Source organism: Temnothorax nylanderi, unplaced genomic scaffold (genome assembly GCF_030848795.1).
Source record: "Temnothorax nylanderi isolate EJ_2023f unplaced genomic scaffold, tnyl_v1.0 TNYL_tig0036_pilon, whole genome shotgun sequence".
Taxonomy (NCBI): Eukaryota; Metazoa; Arthropoda; class Insecta; order Hymenoptera; family Formicidae; genus Temnothorax; species Temnothorax nylanderi.
In genome coordinates this window covers 1171914-1193962 of record NW_027249098.1, presented here as the reverse complement: position 1 = coordinate 1193962, position 22049 = coordinate 1171914, and the positions used below count along the sequence as shown (strand labels likewise).

Below are 22049 nucleotides of genomic sequence, written 5' to 3'. Positions count from 1 at the left end.
AAACGATAAAGAGGCCTGTCTCCCTCTCTCTCTTTGCCTTCCTATTCCGTTGCCATCGTCATCGTGCATCGGGAATAAACGCGATGCTCCTCTGTACTGTATGTCTGATCGAACTTAGCGCACGCAACCGGCGGGGGTCGTTCCGCGGAATTTCGCAGAGCGCAGAAATCGAGGGAGGGATTAAACGATCCCCGATAAACGCGCGCGCGGCCTTTCTTTAGCAGCGGCGATTCGCTCTGAGATTAACTGGTAACTGATCGGACGTGCAATACGTCCATCAGGATTCGCCGAGACTTCGTATATCAGGAAAGCGTGTTTCTCATCTCCGACTCGATTGTATAAAAAAAAACAAAGCCGCACAATTTAATTTTAATCATCTGTCATTGAAATGTTAACGATAGATGTAATCGCTGATAAGTATATGTATCTTTATTCGATGTCAAGTTAAATTGTTGATTAATCCTCCTTCCTCTTGGATGTCGATATTATAACACAAACGCTTGTTCCGGGAAAGAAATTCAAAGTGGAGACACGGTCTCGTCGGAAAAATCGCGACTGGGGAATTGAACGATAAAGAGCGCGGCGCGGAGGCCCGCCGTACAGTACCTACACCGCGGTCGTTACATTATTACGGAGAAGTCGTTGCGGGAATTTCAAGTCGGCGGGAGCGTCTTTCGAACCGTCGTCCGCCTGAATGTTTCACGAATAGGTCCGCGGACGTTCCGGGTGGACGCGCATACAACTTTTATCAACGAGCGGATCTTTCGCCTCCCTTTTTGACCGGCTGTCTCCCTCTCTCTTTCCCGCCACTTGATTCCTTCAACCCCGTCGCGGTTACCCCACGGCTCCCTTCTCCCCGTCAGAGTTTCGCTTGAAACGCTTGTCGTCGTCGTCGTCGTCGTTGAGGAGAAAATACGGGGAACGCTAAGCGGTCGCATTTTCCCGGCGTATTACTTAAGCGATCCGACATCGATTTCCGGTCCGAGGGCATTTCCATGTCGCGAAATAATGCATTCCCCGAGTGAGCGACGCCGCGAAGGTCGCCGCCTCCCGCGGGACCGAGACCAGACGCGGATTTCCAGGGTAACTTTCGACTTTCTGAGCACTCGGCAGCCGCCACTCGAGGCGAATTCTTCTGCAATTTTCAGCGCGCGCCTTAACGTAACCACTGCTCCGGAAAAATGGAGCGTCGACGTCGATACGAGGTTCTCTTCCTTTCTCCTCTGTCGGAATGTCGGGGAAGGACGGGGCGATTTATCGAATTTCCTAAAGTGTCTGAGAAAGTACAATAGCTTCCGTGCGGAGCTCCACTTAGGCCAACGATAACACTGACAGCCATTTTTTGTCGATAGGAATTAATCCGTAATTGTTTCGCGGTAAAGATATTATCTCGGAGATTCGTTCTTTTATTCGTTTCTAAGCCCACTTGGATTAAAAACAATGAAAGCGAAAGCCAATCTAAACCATTTCGCGTTAAAAATAATAATTACATGTAGCGTAAATATATGTTTGTAATTATCTCGCATAAGAAATATTATATTTAAAAGACGATACCGAGGAATGCGGTTTTCAGCGATCCCTGGCTTCCAAACGGACGAAAGGCGAGTATTTTTTCGCCAAAGTAGGAAATAGGGGACCATAAAGAAACTCGACGCAGGTAAACAGGCGAGAGCGTTGCACCGAGATACTTTCTCAAGCGAGATTCGGAACAGTCGGTGATTCTTCAGTAGGAACAGTATACGGAGTGCTTCAGAAAATCTATGTAATTAGAAAGAAATTCTTAATCCATATTTTGAGATGATCTTTTGTAGAATAAATTAAAAACGGAGGCTAAATTGTGAATTCATTTATCATCAAAGATTGAAATCTGACGAAAGAAACATAGGTAATAAAATATTATTCTACGTTCCATTTTAAAAGAACTTTAATGGAGATTTTTAACATGAGCAATCCTTAGAAAAATATTTAAAGTGGAGTGTTACAAAGTTGTGAGAGCGGATCGTGAAAAGAGGAATCCGCAGATGAAAGGAAAAACGCAGGTCTGAGATACTCCGTCTATCCTACGTGTATTATCCCGATACTGCCGGTCGGCAATGATTCCCGCGGAGATAAATCCCACGGAATATATCCAGTCCGGTTAACCCAACGCGAGACGATTTCCAAAGCGAGGAAGGAAAGCGGCAAGAAACACTCGCGGCTCTCCGGGCGCGGCGCGGCGAACTAATGTCGAAGGAGGGAGGAAAAAAAACAAAGGCGGAAAAGGGGGAAAAGGGTTCGTTTGGAGAAGAGATATAAAAAGAGGAGGGGGCAGGGGGGAGGAAGAGAAAAGAGAGACTTCCCTCGGTGGCGAAGCGGGGGGTGGCAGGAGGGCTGAGGGTCCGAGAGAAGTTAAGTGCTCGGGCGCCTATATGCGGTCCGGTTACCCCGGGATTATATTCCAAGTATTGCCATTATGCGAAGAGTTTCCTAGGAAGGCAATTTTCGAAATATTTAAAATACATATCATTACGGCCGCGAAGCCGGTCCTTATTATAAAATAGTCCTCCGTCGAGCAGCGAAAGGGTGGCTATGTAATACACACCGGGATAGACACCGGGGGAAAGGAGGAGCGGAAGACGGGAGGAAGGAGGAGACCGTGGTCTTCGACTACCTACTTTCGAGATCTCGCGAGCAGCGGTGCGGCGTAGCGCCGCTGTATGCGGCGGGGTACCCACCAATTTCTCCCGACTCGTCCTTGCGACGGACGACGCGACCGAGCGACGGCGTGTGCCCCGCAAAAAGAAAAAAGGCAACCGTACCTGCCCGGAGGGCCCGCGGCTATAGCTCCGCGTGTCGCGTAAAACGCGCGTGTCTACGAAAAAGCTAGCTATCGCGTGCGCGCCTTGCGTGCGCCAGCGCGAGCACTAGCGCGCAAAAAAGCCAGGAACTGGACCGAGTCGGAGAGCATCGTCTACTTTATAAGTGTGCGGAATCGCCCCGTGAGAAACGAACGGAGAAAATCCGTTCGCGAAGAGGCGCGCGTCGAGCGGACTTCAACCTTAATTGAGCAATTAATTTTAACGCACGTTGAAAAGGAGAGTGATTTTTTTTATCTGCATCTTCATCTTATTCTTAAAATTCTAAGTGTCTAAGCAGGCAACTCTAACGACAGCAGAGAATTCAATTCCAAGCACGACAGCTAGTTGTCAAATATCAGATCTCATTTTTCATTTTAAAAGTCAGCTTTGTTTCAATTTGATACATTTAAACAACGCGCTTAATCAAATTAAGAGCAGCTTTCCGAGTCGGTCCTCTTTCCGGTACCGGAGCAGAAATGGGTAAAACACGATTGTGTCGGAGACCCGAAATCACCGGGGTAACGTCGATACGTGTCAAAAAGCGCGAGGGGGGCGCCTCTCGATCACTTCTGACAGCACGGTAATCGACTTCTGAGCGCGCGACGCGAGCGATACCGGGGGCCCGCGCTCGTATCGCGATCGTTTTCTGGACGGAGGGCCGAAAGGAGGTGGACGAGACGACGCGGGATGGATGGGCCACGGGTAACGCGCGCGCATTTTAATACATCGGGGGCGGGCTTTTCAATTTTGAATCCCATCGGGACGATCCTCTCGTTCTCCTGATGTATCGCTTACGTTACGCGTTGATCGACGGCGCGGACGTACGTATACACGTACGAATACACGTACGCGTCGCGTAGATACAACGAAACGCAGAAACGAGAGTCGTCCGCGATTGTGTGGCCGCCTGCCGATACGAATGCGCGCGGGGATGCATACCGCGAGCGAGCGAGCGCGCGTCGCGTCGCGTCGGCGAGATGCACTTGCACACGCGCGCGAAAGCGTGCGAGACGCGCGAAAACACAATCAAGGCCGCGCCGGGCAAAAACACTAATTTAAACGGAACGAAGGAAATATGTAGTCACATCCGGTGTATCAGGATGAATGGCGCTCGGTTACTACAATTCACGATTTACTGTTTCGCGACTTTTTTCTCTGCCGACGCGTCGGGGATCCGTTCTCTCCTGCCGGTCCCCCCCTCCCCCCCGCCGCTTGCTGCGTCTCCCTTTCGCGCTCTTTCCCTCTTTCTCTCTCTTCCTCGCTCTCGAGTCACCGAATACGAGAGAGAAGAGACAAAGAGAAAAGGAGGGACAGAGAGAAAGAGGGAGAGAGAGAGAGAGAGAGAGAGAGAAGAGAGAAAGAGTGAGCACGGGAGGACGAGGATGGCAGGGCAGGACGATCCGGGAGGTAAAGCCGTTATTGCCAAAAAGGATAATGCGAGGGAAGATTAAATTTTTTTCGACCCGCCCTTTCGAGCTCCACCGACCGCGTGATCACGCTTTGCTGCTTCTCGTGTTGTACACTGTGTACACTTTTCGGGGGATGCGCTCGCTGCCTCCCTCTTCCCCCGTCGTCACCCTTCCCGAGCATCACGCTTTTCGTAGCCCATTTCCGACGAAGTAAGCCTCGCAATCATTTTAGATTATTCTCAAAAATCACGTTAATATCGCATAATTTGTCATTTTAATTATTTTAAAGTCTCTGTTTCAATCCCAAAAATCTGACATCTTTTATAGCGGTATAATATATATATTTTGGAAATAATATTTAAGAATAATTACGATTGCAACTTTTAATAAATTCTCGCACTTTTTTGAAAAAATATTTATTTGAGACTTGGTAGAATTGATATAATTAATTCAATTTTATCTACAATGTGTCGAATGATCGAACGTTAAATTTATTATGAAAACAACAAATTTGTCATCAGTTAAAAATATTTAATTGCTACTTAATAACTATTCGATAGTAAATAATGAATCGCGAAACCTGTTCTTTGGTATGTGAACGATTGCACGATTAAACGATGCGATTAGAGTCCTATTAAGTGGTCGTAGGAGACGCATCACGAGGCTCGCGCGCGACAGATAAAATATAATTTATATTTATACCGCGTAATGCTGCGTATACGTTGTCGTGAGTCCCCTCCGGGTTTTTGGGCCCGCTCGAGGTATAAATAATTGTCTCCGGTTTTCGCCGCCGGAGGCGGGCAATTCATAACTCAGGACGCGCTCTCTGTTGAGTCCCTAATTTCCGAAATGCGGAAGGTTGACCGCTACTTTTAGAAAAGGCGGAGGTACGCTATTTCGTGCGGCCATGGACACTAATACGACTAATAAAATATCGAAACTTATCGAAATATCAGTCGCAATAATTGGCGACAAATCTACTACACGTACGATAATTTCGGACGCTGGAGAGAAAAGACGCGTAGTTTTGGCCAACGTGCGTTAAAACTCGCAATAAAAAAACGGATATTATCAAGAGAAATTTAGTCGTGGTATTCAATAAAATTCTTATATGGAAATTTCATCATCAATATATCTATGTATATAATAGACTGTAGTCTTTATATTTTATGTATATGTATATAAAGAGAAATGTCTTCTCTATTCCAAAAAGGCTTTATATACACTTCGAAAATAGGACTTGCTATCGAGAAACCGACCTTCGGCAATGAAACTCTCTTGACGGATGCAAAACCGAGAGCGACTCCCAATGGCCGTACGCCCGAGAATTTCGCTCTTCAATGGAGAATATAAAATTATTAGAATTAGATTTAAGAAGGATAAAACTCCCAAGCACTTAAGCCAGTAATCTAACGAGCATCTCGTGTACTATTCGTCCGTACTTTTTCCCCAGACTTACTTCATCATTTCCTCCGTGGTTTTCAACTTACGTTTCTCTTTATCTTGAATAAATTAATCCAAGAACTTTCACGCTAATACTGATATACTGTTTATATAAATGAAAAACATCGCTTTCTCTTTTTCTACAAATTCTCTCTCTCTCTCTCTCTCTCTCTCTCTCTCTCTCTCTCTCTCTCTCTCTCTCTCTCTCTCTCTCTCTCTCTTTTTCTTAGAAATAGCGATGCATTTCGTTCATTTACTGCAATCTGCATAATTACATTTTATTTCATTTCATCTACTTGTATAATTATTCTCTCTCTTTTTTTCCCCTTCTTTCTTTTATTCGTCCTGTAAAAAAAAGCCATGTCGACGGTGCTTGGCAGTGCTCTCGCGGCTTGGCATTCCACGATCCCCGGGTCCGCCATTGGCTTCTCTCGCCCGCATCAATTAGGTATTTTAATCGGAAAGGCACCGCGGAATAGTTGCGATACTACAACGGCGCGCATTTACGATACGTGCGCACAGGCAGTCAGGCAGGCATACCCGGAGAATTGGAACGTGGTTGCGTTAACATAATGGAATTCCGCGGAATGTTATAACCATTATATACGTATAGCGGATTACGTCACGGTGCGCGGCAGGGCCGGCGACGTGTGCGCCCTGAGAAGAGAGAAAAAAAAATAATGCCGCTTACTCGGTCGCTCACTTTAATTTCCTAGATTGAACTCGACTGACGGCGCGGAGTCAGTCTTGCTCCGTGCTTTTTCGCGAATAAACGGCGTGTCCCTCCCACGAAGCGCAAGCATTTCTTCCAGTATCGCCCGATACTTTGCACGGTCCCGAAAACCCGGACGTGAAAATTTAAACGTGCCCGCGTTTAAGTTTCACCGCAGACCGCTATATTCTCGCCGAATGTGCATTTTCCGGATGTACGTAAAGACGCGCCGAGTGAAGGTGACAGTTCGCGTAATCGAATAAATCCGACTGCGCCGATTGCGCGCATTCGTCGGGTGGGATGATAATATAATTAAACTTATTTAACTTTCCGGTTAGATCTGGAACTCGATATTCCCATATAGATATTCTCATGTAACGTTAGATATTCATATATTAAGACTTTTATCCTACTTATCGGATTATGTTACATAAACAACATAAAAACGTTACTGTCGATGTAAATTATAATAATATATGTATACGTATTACACATCTGGATAAGATAAACCTTGAATAATGCGTCAGAGTGTTTATTATTTCCGATTGTGGAATTCTAGACAACAGTTTTTACAAGTGAAATATATGCATACGATCATTTTTAATTTAATCAAGATAGCGAGTAATCCGCGCAACGATCGTTTTATTGATACAAATAAGCATAATTACACGCTCCGTATCGCGAAAGGGAATGAACGTGAACGTTACTGAGAGCAAAGAGAGAGAGAGAAATAGAGAGAGAGAGAGATAGAAGGAGAGAGGGAGAGAACATATTTTGTTAAGCGAAGTTAACTGTTCGGCCCAAGTCGGCGCAACCTGCCCCCTATGTCCGACGGTCGTCGTGCTAGTTACAAAACGGCTTGTAACTAGCCGCACGCTTAATAACTTGCACCGGTAGCGGACGATAAATAATGCAGGAGACACCGTCGTCCCGATGTAATTAACGAGAACAGTCGATACCCCAGGCATGCTCGCGCGCGCGCGCGCGCGCGCGTGTGACCGGCGTGCGTGCGTGTGTGCGTGCGGACGCGTGTTTGTGTCACGTACGCGCGCGAACGCGAACGAGCGCGGTCAATATTTGTCATCCGCTTTAACAAAAAGAACGTTACAAAACGCTCGGCCGGATGCACCCCGGCCAAATATTGACTGCGCTCATTGACGTTCATTGATACTCTCAATTAGCGCATACCGTCGAAGCCAATCGCCGGGTAATTGGGATGGCCCTCCACCTCCGTCCGCGGAAAAGCGCGCGGGGGTCTCTCTCTCTTTCCCTCCGCTGTCATTTTCCCCTCCCCTTCCGCTCTCCCTCCCTTCTCGCGCGTCCGCGCGACCGTCAGAAGCGCGAACGGTTTCGGCGCGAAAACTCGTCCCGCTCGTATAATTGGCGGCCGCCGGCGCCGCGCGTCTCGAGTACATCCGCGACTTTTCCGTCGCGAAAGAGCGGCCAATTATACGGGATTGCCATAGATACGGGAGAGCCGTTGCCTTCCTCGAGGATCGCCCGGGTCGGTCGGTCATTTGCCTTGACTAGGACGAACGCGTGCCTTAATGACGTGAGGCGCGCGCGGAACGCAAACCACCGCGCGCTCTCGTTAACGATCAGTCGAGGCTGCGGCTGCCTCGGCCAACGGAGGGAAACATCTTCGTTTTCTATCGGGGAAAATTGCGTTCGCGCGATTTCGGGTTAACCGCCCCGGAGCGCGCGAAAGTTTCGATCCAGAGAGGAAGTTTGCCGGGAGTTCGCTCGGGAGAGAGAAATACCCGTCGTTTCTTATTTCAATTCGGCGGCACGTTTCTGACCGGCGCGGCGGACGAAACTTTTAATTGACCCTCCCGTTGTCGAATTATTTCTAAATGTTAGACAAATATTGGAATGTTTCTCTTAACTCATATTTATTTTATCCAATATTGGAATAAATTCAAATGTATGCGCGTGCGCGCAAATTACTAGTTACGGCGCGGAAATTTATTTATCGCTCGTTTATTTAACGTCAGATCAATAAAATTAGGCTCGTAATGCAATTTAGTAACGTATCATAATTTAAATTGGAAAATACATTTTATAAATCTCTATAATCTATGAATATAAATCTAATATATGTACAGCTGAAGTCCGTAAAAGGTTTCCACCCAGCATTTATATCTAGCAGAACTAATCAATTTTTTAATTCATTTTTACATACATTTCTTGAATCGCGAAGATCTAACGTTACTTCTGACGGAAATGCTGTTTTTATTCTCGTTAACAAGCAAGTGTAATTCTGACGATTTTTTTGTTCTTCCTGCATATTATTTCTACTAATTTATCTTCGGCAAGAAGAGAAGTAATATTCTGCCGTCATAAAAACAGGAAAGCTACATTCAGCGCATCGGAATACATATCTGAGTGATTCGACGTTATCACAGACATAAAAATCTTCTAATTACAACACTCCATGCAATTACGGAATTCTTGTTGTACAATTTGCATCGAAAATTACATATTAGCACTGACGCGTGCAAAGACAAATGTCCGTCCCGGGGAAAAAGGATTAATCGCAAGAAATAGTATCATTCTTACCGATAAAGAAAGATTCATTTAGCAATAATTTTCATACGCACGCGCACACGCATAATGCCGTGATGCAACAGTTATACGTAAAAGCTTTTTCGCGCTTAGAACGATAATCATTGATGCATTCAAATCTTTTAACATTTAACGCAGATTTAACTTAATCCTCTCGCGAATTACGGGAAGCCACTTTTTTCACGTTAATGGTATTAACATAGCGCTCTCTGAGTGCCAGCGCTAATTATTCTCCTGATAATTTTCGCGAAGAAGCTGCTCTATTACTTGCATTACCGAGATCTAACGTATTAATTTTCAAATAACGAACTTTTTCTCTCGCATTACAAAATATAGAAAGGGGGATCATAGATAAAAAAAAAACTCGACTCACCCTTTCCTCCTCCCGAATCATCTCCGCGATGCCGGGCTTGATCTCGAGGTCGTCACCGGCACCAGACTGATTGCCGGCACTCTGCTGATGATGCTGCTGCTGTTGTTGTTGCTGCTGCTGTTGCTGTTGTTGCTGTTGCTGTTGCTGCACGCTGAGCTGTTGGCCGTGGCCGCCCAGGTGGTTGACGGGCGCGTGCGGACCGGAAGTCACGTGGCCGGGCACGTGGTGGGTCGGCATGGGGTGCGAGCTCTGCTGTCCCTGCGGCGGTGGCGGCGGGGGTGGTGGTAGGGGCAGCGAGACCGGAAGTTCCTGCAGGTTGATCTGCGGCGTGACGGAGATGCTGGGCATGCTGGGCGTGCTGGGCGAGCCAAGGGACCTCGGGGTCGAGCTAGCAGTTGACGGCACCATGCTGTGAATCTCGGGCACGACGATGTTGCTGCCGATGATATCCTGATCGTCGGGGCCGATGCTGCCGGAGCCGACGCGTTCCGGACTGTTGCCGGACGGCGAGCGCTCGCCGGACATCCGACGACGCTTATTCTTCCGCTGCAACGCCGCGGTCGCGACCTCTTCCAGAGTCGGCCTGGACGTCAGCTCCTGCTCGCTGTTGACGTCCGCGAGGCCGCGGATCTTGAGACTCTCCGCGACCTTAAGCAACGGCCCGATCTGCTCCTGGGAGACATTGATCTCGCCCTTGTACATGAATTCGACCGCGGCCTTGAGCTCCGGCCATTTAATATCCTTCATGATAACGATCGGATGCTGGCAGGGGTTGTCGAAGAAGAGCGCCTGAAAGTACGGGCTGCAGGCCGACAGGACCATCTTGTGGGCCTTGACGCTATGCCCGTCGCAGGCCAGGGTCACGTCCACGAAGCTCTCGCTCTGTAGAAGCTGATCGAAGACGTTGGTCAGATTGGTCTGATAATTGTTCCAGCGCAGACAGAACTGCTGGGGTGACCCAGCGCCGCTTTGTTGCGTCATGATCGCACGTGATGCACCTTCCGCTCGTATTTCTCGGAGAGGAGTATCTCTTGCTCCACTATTTCGCCAGGCGATTCTTTCCTTTTACGCTTTCTCCACTGTTCTTCCTCTTCTCGTCTTTTCGTCTCTTCCTCCAGTCTCCTCCTCGTGGTGCGTCTCGCCTCGGCTTCTCGGCAACGTTCACCTTGATCGGATCAGCAACGAGGCCGCATCTGCAAACACACACATGCACAGCCACACGCAAAATCTCCAGATGTCCGCGCGAAACGACGCGGGGAGAGTGTGAGAGCTTTATCCGCGCGCCTCGTGGCAACGTGCGCGGATCTGTCAGACGCGAACCGACGCGGGCGTCATCGTCCCGTTGGGACGTCGCGGTCGAGCATCTTTCAGCCTAGCTCCGAAACGTGGCTCGGAAATACACCGTACTCTAATCCACTCCCACCGCTTTTGAAAAAGTTAGAGTTCGCCTTGTCTTCCACAACGAAGCATCATACACGACGGGGGGTCTCCCGAGGGATCAGGATAATCCCGAGACGGGAGGAGGGGGGGACACGTCTATCCTATGTCGATGCACCACGCGGCACACTTAATCTTTACTCTCCCTCTCGCTGTAACTTCTCTCTCTCTCTCTCTCTCTTTTTATTTACAGTGTCTAGCTACTGTCACTTATTTTAGTCTCATCGAAAATGTCTCTATCGCGGTCAGGCGTGTATTGTCCAAGAGAGAATCAGACTTCACCATCAACCACCCACCACCAACCACCTCGAAACGCGACAACAACGATCACGACGACGACGTTGTGGTTTCCGCGACGAAATCGCGCGTTACGGATAATACGGGATACGAATGCGAAACGCGGTAAATGCCGTGCGACGTACGGCGGCCGACTGTCCGCGTGAGAAGCGCGTGCTGCGCGCGGCGAAGGGTGTCGAAGCGACGAACGACGTACGATCTGCACCCCGTGACGAGCGCGTCGCGACTGAGAGGGCCAGCAACGCGGCGGCGGTTCGCTCGAACGGCAGTGGTGGCACCATGCGCGGCGCAGCGCTTCGCGGCAGCGGCAACGGCAGCGGCAGCAGCGGCGACGGCGACGGCGGCGGCGGCGGCAGCGGCGGCGGCGGCGGCGGCGGTGGCGGTGGCGGTGGTGCGGCCGATATCGCGCGCGCTCGTCGCGTGAGGACGCGGTGCGGCGCGGCGTGAGCGGCGGTAGCGGCAGCGACGGCGGCGGCGGCGGCGGCGGCAGTGACGGCGCGGCGGCGGCGGCGGCGGCGGCGGGAGAGAGAGACGCGTACCGCGGCAAGGAGACGGCAATGTTGCGCGCCGCGCGGGTGGAGGCGCCCACCGCCGTACCTCACGCGTCCTCACGTTCCCCTCGCACCGCTGCAGTGCCGGCCAATCGCGCGGCTTGCCTTCCGATCGGACGCGCCGACAGGCGCCGCCCCCGGAGACCGCCTCATAACCGCCTCTCTCACTCTCGCGGACTCCCGCGAGACCGCGCGTCTCGTTTTGTTCGCCGTCCGAGAAGGAGAGAATTCTCTCTCTCGCGGCATCGGCCCCGGCGAGGCCCACCGATCGGCCTCCCGAAACGGCGATCCGCTGATGATGATGAGAGGAGGCCGCGCTTTGCTGATGGCGGAGGTGGTGGTGGTGGTTGTTCTGTCGTTATACTAGTACCGCCGAGCGGAGGTGGAGTGCACGACGACGACGACGTCGACGACGACGACGACGACGACGGCGACGACGATGACGGGGACGGTGCTCTCTCTTTCTGCAGGTATCGCGTAGGAATCAATGCATTCTAGGAAAGAATCGCGCGACCTATACCATATGAAAGTAGGTTGTACCTATGTGAGCGGTGAGAATGGTGAGATTTAAACGAGTGGGTAACGCGAAGATGTTTTTTGATACACGATATTTAGACGATTTCAGAATTTCTTCGAGATAAATAACAAACAATCGTCGACGAAATTGTCAATAATTTCTCTAGTGAAGCATTCAGAATTCAGAACCAATGGGGAACTGATATTTGCATCTTTTAAGTTTCCTTGAATTAAAAACCAAAACTGAAATGGACGGTGTCTGAATGGACTTGGACTCGATTCCTTTACAGAGATGTATAGAGATGCAAAAAAGTGTATGTAGCGTTTAGTTTGCCGACGCCATGAAAAAAGTTGGGTAAATTTGTTCTTTTACAGCTGGTGTAAGTGAGTTCAACGAACGCTGGCGGCAGCGGCGTAAAGAGACTTGTACAGACCACGGACGGCGTTTTTGAATTTCTCGTCTCTCGTACATTAAGTGCAAGGATCTTATTGCATCTGCGCACAATAACGATTGTCCTGATAGCGGCGAGACGAACGAGTGGAAACGTACGCTCTAACCGTATCTTCTAAATGAGTCTGGGTACACCACGTTACACAGGTCGATTACTCGCGGCATTTCTTCTTCTCGGAAGCAGCTGTAATAAATTAGCGCCCTAAGTTGACGAATGAATGATATTTTACGCCGAGTCTGGGATATATTTCTCAAAAGAGAGCTATAGCACATGTGAGATCTTTACTTGCAAGCATGTATATCCACAACAATTTTAGAATCGCTAATTAAACGAGATAAGAACTAACAGTAGAAATTCATAAGACGAACGATAGGCATGTGAGCGAGCTTTTTTGGTGCAATAATGAATATTTTTTAAGATAGCACAAGATGGCATGTTCTCTATCTCTGAATTATTTGCGAAATAAGAAAGAGTCGCGAACGTCTTTTCGATGTACGAAGTTTGGGAAGTTCCAGAATAGACGTCTATAGCAAAGATAGATGGCTGTAATAGAAACTGCATTAAAATATTTACACGCTACAGCAATGTTCCAAAGTAGGAGTATGGTAGCGATCTTAAACGTGTAGGGTAAACTCGGGTAAGATGGCCAACCTGTGTTCTTTCAATCTAGCTCGTCATGAAACATCGAATGAACATGGGTTGGCCATTTTTCCTGTATGGTCATCTTACCCGAGTTTACCCTTCACCGACTATTCAAATATGCTGCTCTAGTAATGTCGTTCTGGAGAAATCGCGGGTAGGTCCTCCATATTTATTCTCGCTATTTATTCTAATATCGGCCTATTCGCCGGCGAGAGTAGCTCAGTAGATTATTATTCATCGTATTAACTACAATCTCGCGAGCCGCACCCCAAAGGATTCTCTGCCCCTTTTTTTCCCGGCGGCGGCACGTGGCGGAGTAATTGGGGATGCAAAGAGCAGACGATTATTCAGCGTCGACGCGGTTTTACCGTCTGCCGTGTCCCGGAGACCAACAAGACGGTATTGACGATCGAATTTGGGCAGTCGTGCCTCGATAACGGAGTTACGTCGACGGTGCCGGCCGGGAAAGATGGCGGTCTTAATTGAATTAAGGCTACAAAGAGAGACAGGTCCTCCGCGTTCGACCCTTACGAGACCCGCCGGCTGGACTCCCTTAACTGGCTATTAACTCGAATTTTGGTAATAGCAAGCGTTACGTTAGGGCGGTCGGACGTACGTCGAAAAAGCCCCTCTTAATTTCGTCGGATAAATCCGCGAAATTTCTTGCTAAACCGAGACTATATTTTCCAAGATTTGTAAAGATGCGCATAATTCAACGCATATTTGATCAGCTAGAAATCGACAAGCATTATTTAGTTGTTGATGTCTTATGAACCAGCGAAAGGTAACATCCAATAAAATTTTGAATAGATTACTTCAGGTTTCGGAAAAGAACTTCCTAGTCATTGAATATTCAGCATAATATTCAATCAGATAGAAATCAACGAGCGTTATTTAGTCGATTCAATTAAATTTCGAAAAGATTACTTTACATTCCAGAAAAGAACTTCCTGTTCATTGAATGCTCGCCACATTATACCTCGTCTAAAAAAGGGCAGCGATGATAGAACCGTGAGGAAGAATTAATGAAAAATTTTGCTTTTAGTACAGGTAACGCTATCTATAATTAGAGCAGCGATACTAAAAATAAAAATTCGCAAACAGATCGGTCTCGTTAGAAGCATAAATCCAGGAAATTCGCTTTTCTCGATATATAGATTTACCGGCGTACTGCGGATTCGTCGTAAAGAATGCAGAGTAGTCTCTAACTCGATTTCAGTCCCCCGCTCGAAACCGGGCTGCCCCCTCTCGCCCCTGGCCCGCGTCCCCTCGCCCCAGATCACGGGCGGGTGTAAAACTGTATGCGCGATATTAGAAGCGTAAAAAACGAGGGTAACGGGTGGCGCGATGCCGAACGGCGAATGAGTCGGATATATGCGGACGAATAACGACGCCCGCGAGGCTTTCTGATGAAGGAATATCCCGTCCTTTACGGGCCGCGGAGCGTATAAACACGACGCAGCCACACACAGCCGCGTGCGTTATTCTTCCGCACGTCGAGCCGTGACTTTTTCTTTTCCTTCGTTCTTTTGGCACGCGACCGTTATTGCGAAGGTTGCGCGAATATTAATCGTTTTGCAGTGGCCGAGCGCTTTCCGCGCATTCCTACAAATTATTCGCGTATCTCCGTTAGACGAATATATAAATTGGGAGTATCGAATCCCAAAGGGATAACAAATAAAGCCTGGAGAGCACAAAGTAAAAAGTTCGCGGATCGAAATTCGAAATATAATTTATTTATTAGGCTCAATAGATCAAACAAATTTACAAATTCCATGATTTATTATACATGATAATAAAAATCAGATGAGAATTCCGTATAAAAAGTTATTTGTCGTCGCAGAAAATAAATATCGTCGAGATGACATCTATATTCCGTAAAATTTCATACTACAATTCCTTACACAAATAGAAATCTGTTAGTTACCAGAATAGAATGACGCTGTATACTCTGCAGCAAAAATACTGGGCGTACTGCACCGTTGTAAAAGCGCGAATACGTACGTACGACTTACATTTACCGTCGCAGCAACTTTAGTTGCTGTTACTCGAACAGCAAATATGTAATATCAAGCTTGATGTTACCGTAACACGGTTGATGTTGACGTATTTACAAAATAGTCCGACGTTACGCCTGTAAACAACTACAGCCTTTTCTTCCTTTTGGGATTCTGCAGATTTTTCCGCCTAGTTTCCGGAAGAGAGAAACGCCGTTTCTTATCTCGGATAACGGCACGGCAATTCTAACGATTTTCTTCGCCAATCAAGATGTCATCCCACGAGCATTTTGAAAGAAAAAAAGAGAAATATTTACATGACAGTATCCGCTAAGCCGTGGATCATCGCGAGGGTGACGAACGGCGACGGGGGTGGCACTGGTCATAACGTCCGCATTTCTCATATCGTTGATACTTTCACCCCTGCGAGCGTAGGGCGAGCGAGCGCATTGTAAGGGCGCGCGAGGCCGAGCCGGGGGGAGGACTATAAATTTTACTACGTAATATTGTTTAACTGCAAACAGTATACTAACACCCTCCGTCGTGGCTGGCACGGAAAAATTTCGACCCCGTCAAAGAGTTGTCGGAAAAATCTGCGTAAGAAAACTCTAGTTTTTTTCACGAGCGATCGATAATCGCGGTGATATCGGGTGAACGGCGATGATCCTGAGGCTGAGATTTCCCGATCGATCTCTGGTATCGAACGCGGCGAGGGCGTGCGGTTCGAAAGGGGTCGACAATACTTTCTCGTCCCGACGACGTACTCTCGGGGGCAAGTTATGAAAAAATACGAGATGAAAAAAATGGACGCGCGTGCGAGCGCGTGGCGCGCGATGGAATAAAAGCGTGAAGTATCAACGCGCTCGGATTTTCAACCTGTAACCGTTTCCACCTGTAACAGCGCGCGCACGCATGCTGACGAACGCGATGGAAAATCTTTTTTCACTCTCCGGTAATGGCCGTCCACGATCGCGCGCGTATCAACCCCGCCCGTAAACGTATTCTAAACGGCTGCCTTTAACTTCTCAGCGCGATATTCGCGCGATATCTTTGAAGCGGAGTTTTCGCCGACAACTCCCGTTAATCTCAAACTTCGCGAAACTAAGAAAATAAACCTGAAATTACGATATGGCGCGAAACAGTTATATATTCTACTGATAACTGTTATGAAACCGGCAACGGTTTACGTTATGTAAAATCATAAGAATCCTACGCGTCGTTTTTCTGAAATCGTAATTCGATCTCGCGAACTTCGCCGATCAAAACGCATGTCTCCTATGAAAAAAATATATATCTGTGTTGCTGCCTTTATACCTATTAAATAAGTATTTTCTTTTTCCTCATTTTATTAAAAAGCTATATTTCCGGAAACGCACACACACAATCATCACTTTCAAATACTTCCCCAAAAATTGTCTTTCATAAATATATGGATCTGTCAAAAAAGAACAAGGCGTTAATATGAAGAACTCTTTTTTTGTTCTACCACTCGCAATCGCTATTCGTTGTACAAAAAGAACGTTTAAAGAAGCCCCGCGATCGTTTCCTGCAGGGTCTTTAGGAAGTTTCGGATTCGATTGGGACTTTATTTCGTCGCGGCACGGCGAGCGATCGATCGATCGCCCCGTCTTGCGCCACGCGTGTCTCTCCCGTGAGAGGTGGCTTAAAATTAGCCATTTCCACGGTAATCGCTACCTGCTCCGGCGACGCCGGCACTCCCCCGACATTACAGAGACGGCAGCGGCCTTGCGCTCGCATTGTACAAGAACAATGAGCAAAGAGAAATATTGATGATGCTGCCGCCGCGTGGCTAAGCGCGAGCGGGCGAACGCGTGCACGAACAGCCGAGTGTATACCGAGTGTCCCGGAGCGATCTCCTCTATTATTCAAAGTCTATATTTCCTTGAGAAAAAATCCGAAGACAGTCGTCTTATTTCTTTTTAACTTGCGCTAACATTTCTTTTCTTTTCGAAGAAATTGAAGTACATAGATGAGCGCACACTTGGAATTAAATAAATAGGAAGGTTCTGTTATCCAGTTAATTTTTATTTTATTTCTATTCCAAGACAAGTCCAACTTTTTCCGTTCGATATGCCGAGTCTATCGGGGCAAACAATGGCAATAAAGAAAAGCACAGTTAGAGTACGGCTAACCTATGATCGTGTTTACAGGATGTGCTCAAAGTGCACATCTCGTCCATTCATGCTTAAATGATAATGTTTGTAGATCGAATTTGTAATAGACTTGTTTGTGAATTATTAATAGAAGAAGACGATCGCGATATTTCTTTCTTTGTCGCAATGTTCTGAATTTCTCGTTTCCTCGTTATTTAATCCTCAAATAAAAAAAACTCCTAAAGTATTTATCTTCAATTATAGCCAAGTAATGAAAATTTGGTCCGTTAAAATAATAAAATCAGAAACCCTCCCAATGCATCGAAACAATTGTAGCTCTTCGCGGTACAACCTCCAGAACATGTCGTTGCTTTTAGAGCACCCAGTACGCGTGTACATGCTTGTGCAACCCGAAAGGACCATGCGTATATCGCGAGGCAGACGCGAGGACGCGAGACAGCATGAGAGAGAGAGAGAGAGAGAGAGAGAGAAGAGTGAGACCGGGGAAATGCAGGAGGTAGCGAAGTATCCTATACGCGTGCGAAGGAAAGAGAGGGTGCGAAGGAAGCGCCGAGGGGATGACGGAGAGAAAGGGAGCATGGGACAGCAGGCTGTACGGAGAAGAGTGGGGAGATGGAGAAGAGGTAAGAGCGGAGAGTGGAAGGAGAGGGGTAGTGGAGAGCGAGAGGGTTATACGCTTAATATTTCAGCATCGCGAAATTCTGCCCCTGAATCATTAATCGCCCGCTCCAGGGTGGCGATGCCTAGCCGAGTCTCTGCTGCTCCCTCCGCCCTCCCCCACTGGCAGTCCCTCGGCCGCGTCCCCCTCGTCCATCCGGCGCTTCTGGTCGTGTCTCTCCTCTCTCGTGTTCCTCATCCCCCTCTGTCCTCTCATCCCCCGCCGGTCCTCCCCCCGTCCCCCGTATAATTTGCCTAACGCGACTAGGAAAGCCATCCGCGTGAATATTTCGAGTCCTCGCCGATGCAGGAATAGACTCGTCGACTGAGCCGTAATTAACCCGCTGATTAATTACCGTGGCCATGCTACACGACGAGCGGGTGCCACGCGCGAGTGCGGTACTCGCGACAATTCGCGACACTCGCGCCGTCGGTACTTGCTTTACCCCTTTTGCAGCCTCTCCGTTTCCGAGGAGGCGTTCGAAATGTCTTCTAAATACCGACGGTATTCTCTACCTAATCTCCTCCGTTCCTCCTCCATGCCGCTACGACGATTAAAGCTATCAGGTGTCGAAGTTTGTACACGCCGTCTAACAAATTCGCGACAAGCACGTGCCAGAAGAGAATAAGAAGTTCGTCAGTCTTAATCGAAGTAATGAAATCGAATCACGAATCAGAGGATCTGGTTAATATCGCAATTCGATTGGGTTCCCTTTAATTCCAAAAATAGAAATCTAAATCTTGAGATTCGTGGAATAACAAAATAGTATTCGAGCATATCGGAGGTAAACTCGAGGTAAAATCTGCAAAGAGCAATCATATAGTCAAGAGAAAGTACGTGACGTCTGCAACAACCTGTATTTTACCTTTCGCGTTCGATGTTGTAACTAATTTAAATGGTCACATTCCCACGCTACCGAGGAAAGGAAGGGGAGACGCGCGCGATCGGGAAATCTCCCTAAGAACGTGTTCTCTCTTTCCCTCTCGCTCAGAAATGTATCCGGCATTATATGCGCATCCGTTTCAATCCGTAACCGGCGAATCCGGGCGTCGAAGACGACGAGGAGAGGCCTAGGCGAAGCGATCCCCCTCGTACGACGAGACCAATCCGATTTTGCGGCTGATGATTGCGCAGTGATGAAAACTCGTACGAACATAATCGGACACACGTGAGTAGGATCTCGCGTTTATCCCCGCGGGATTTGTCGAGAGCACGTTTCACTTAAGAACAGTATGTGAGACAAACAGATGTAAGACAAACAGTAAGAATTAATATAAATTTATGTTAATTCTCTATTTATATTAATTCTCACTAAGCTTTACATTAAGGGCTTAATTCTTAATGGGCTTTAAATTAAGTACTTCTAAAAATTATTTTATTTCTAAAAACAATGAAAATTGGGTTTACGCTGTTATCCTGCCGGCATTAATAATCTAATTTGTATCAACGTTCGACCTGTATGTCAAATCTATATCTTCACAAGTTATATATTGTACAATATATAATTCACAAGTTATATACAATACATCTCAAAATACAGTAATTTATTATTATCCTTTTTTGATATTTACGACTATAAAGAAAAGATTTTCTCTGTTCTTCTTAAGTTGACACTTGTAACTCATAGTGGAGAGAAGTATTATAGTTCTGGGGCATCCTGTATAAACTGTACTTCGCAGCGAAGTGGCGAAGGGTTAAAAGGGTTGTTCACCATGTTCTCTCAGCAGGTACAGCGCGTTTCAGCTGCGATGACAGGACTTCATGCCGAGTAGCAGAAATGTTTTCTCCACTTACACGCTGTCGTCGTCGTCGTCGTCGTCGTCGTCGTCGTCGTCGTCATCGTGGCCATTGTGTTCGAGCAACATTCACGCACACGGCCGCATACGCTGGCAGTAGTTATTAGTCGTAGTCGCTGCGGAGCGTGCAGGTTGTGCACGAGGTTAACGTTGCAGAAGGGGACGCGGTGCGGTGCGGTGCGGTGCGGTGCGGTGCGGGAGAAAGCGGGAGAAAGGGGGCGAGTGGGTGGGTTGGTTTGTACCGAACAATGATATCGGGTATTTGATTTGTAACCGACGACAATACCGACTTGCGACCCCGCATTTCATCCCTCCCGCTCGCCCCTGTCGCCCCGCCGCGTTCTCTCTCTCGTTCGGGCGTCACCCAGTATATACTATATGTATCTGTATACATGGACCTGTGTATACCTATAGGACCACAAGACAAGGTTGTCGATAGCGAGTGCCACCTTTATGGTGCCTCGAAGCAGATCCTTTTCGATCCTGTCCTCGAACTAAGAAATTAGTCGCCCGTACTACGCGACCAATCGCGCGACGTCTCATTTCATTTTTGTCCTCGTGGAAGATCGAAAGATCAGAACTTCAAAAATGGTGTCGGAATAGTAAAACGCAAATTCCAAAAATTTTATCACACAGACTTTAACGTTTCAAAGATCGAAACGATGATGCTTCAACAATCCATTTCCTAGACTTCAATGTTTGAAACGCTCAGATACTGCGAAATTAAATCTGAGAATCAAGTAGTGATGATTTAAAGATCGTGAAAGTCTATTATACCATTATGAGCCAAGCCGCGGTGGAAAGATTGTAGAATTGACTGAATTTTTGAGAGCCGATCAGATTTCGTTCGAAATGACGCCCTCGCGTTAATCAAAAGCGCTCGTAGCAATTGATATATATTCAGGGATAGACGAGCATGTGATCGTTCACATCGGTCGGGAGAGGCGAACGTTTCATTATACCTATTCTCGGCAGGACATCGCTCTTGCATACGTAATACTCCAACGAGCCTATAAGTTGTTAAAACTATCCGCGGCCTCACATATATGCTACTTTTATGGTACGACGACCCTTTCGTCGCGCCGCTTTTCGTGTACGAGTTAAAAAAGAATTAAATTGTTATCGACCGGGGACGTTGTTGTTCTCGGGGACGCGCGGCGCGCGCGATCGAAGCACGATGAAAACTCAAGCGGGCTCATACCAGTTTATTCCGCAACCCCTTTTCTGCATTATTTACGCGAACGCGTGACCGGTCGCGAGCGCAATAAAGCAGCAAGGACCTTCTTGGACAGCATCAAACGCCGGCTTTGCCGAGAGGGCCCCGCTCGTCCCTCTCATCCTTTTTAGGAAGAAAGCATCCGAGAGAGAAATTATTCACGGGCAATTCTACGGGTACAAATCTCCATAAATATCTGAAAGACGGAAAGGAACGAAAATAAAAATTCGATGCGTCGTTTTACGCCTACCTTCTGCTGCACGGAAAGATTTTACACCATTTATTGTATCTGACCGCCGTTGGGTGTTGCAATGTTTTTCCTGACTATTCTCGCTATTTCTCCTCCAAGTGTTAAGAATTTAATTGCGATTTCGTTTAGCGAAGTAATTCAGGTTGGATCTTGAATAAATTTTCGGCCAGCGATGCGTTATAGGCGGAAAGGGAGTTATCGGTGTCTATCGAGAAGCAAACGAAAGACCCGGGGAAACAATCGGTCATCAATGCTTGAATAGCTTAATACTTAAAGCTGTCTATTATGCTGCCGTGTAAAACGTCGCGGCAAACTTCGCAAGAAGAGTTCTAAAAGTAGACTCGCGTAATGACATTGGGAACGTTAATGATGTAAGCGATCTATGTTTGCCACGTCGAAATGCGTTTAATCCGCGCGAGCGCGGATCCGCGGATTATAATTAACTCGGCGGCGATAATTCGAAGTGTATAATCACCAAACGAGTCGCGGAGCGCGCGCTGATACGACTACATGAAAATAATTAATCATCAATATTCGAAAAGCATACGTTAAAACCGGCGTTGCTGCGAAAATCATTATAGGAATAGACCTTCTACTTTTCTTGGAAAGAAAGTAATATTACACGGGAATTATCTTTGTGTTCTAATGATTAAAAATACGCAAAAAATATATGATGTACAAATGCATACAATAATAAATGAGAAAGAAAAAGGACAACTATGAGAAATAAATAAATGACAAAGAAGGTTGTATGATATAAGCC

General features: G+C 47.3%; 1 protein-coding gene across 6 annotated transcripts in view; it reads right to left on the bottom strand.

Annotated features, from left to right (window-relative positions):
• The window catches only part of LOC139771184 (protein bric-a-brac 1), a 352506-nt gene that overhangs the window by 256765 nt on the left and 73692 nt on the right, over positions 1–22049 (bottom strand). For 2 of the 6 annotated variants that reach the window (XM_071703761.1, XM_071703760.1), the window contains one exon: positions 9340–10532. In XM_071703761.1, coding sequence (XP_071559862.1) covers positions 9340–10320 — 981 coding nt within the window. In that variant the 5' untranslated portion in view covers positions 10321–10532. Of the gene's footprint in view, positions 1–9339; positions 11358–22049 lie in introns of those variants that run through there. The other 4 variants (XM_071703759.1, XM_071703762.1, XM_071703763.1 and 1 more) reach the window with 2 other exon arrangements.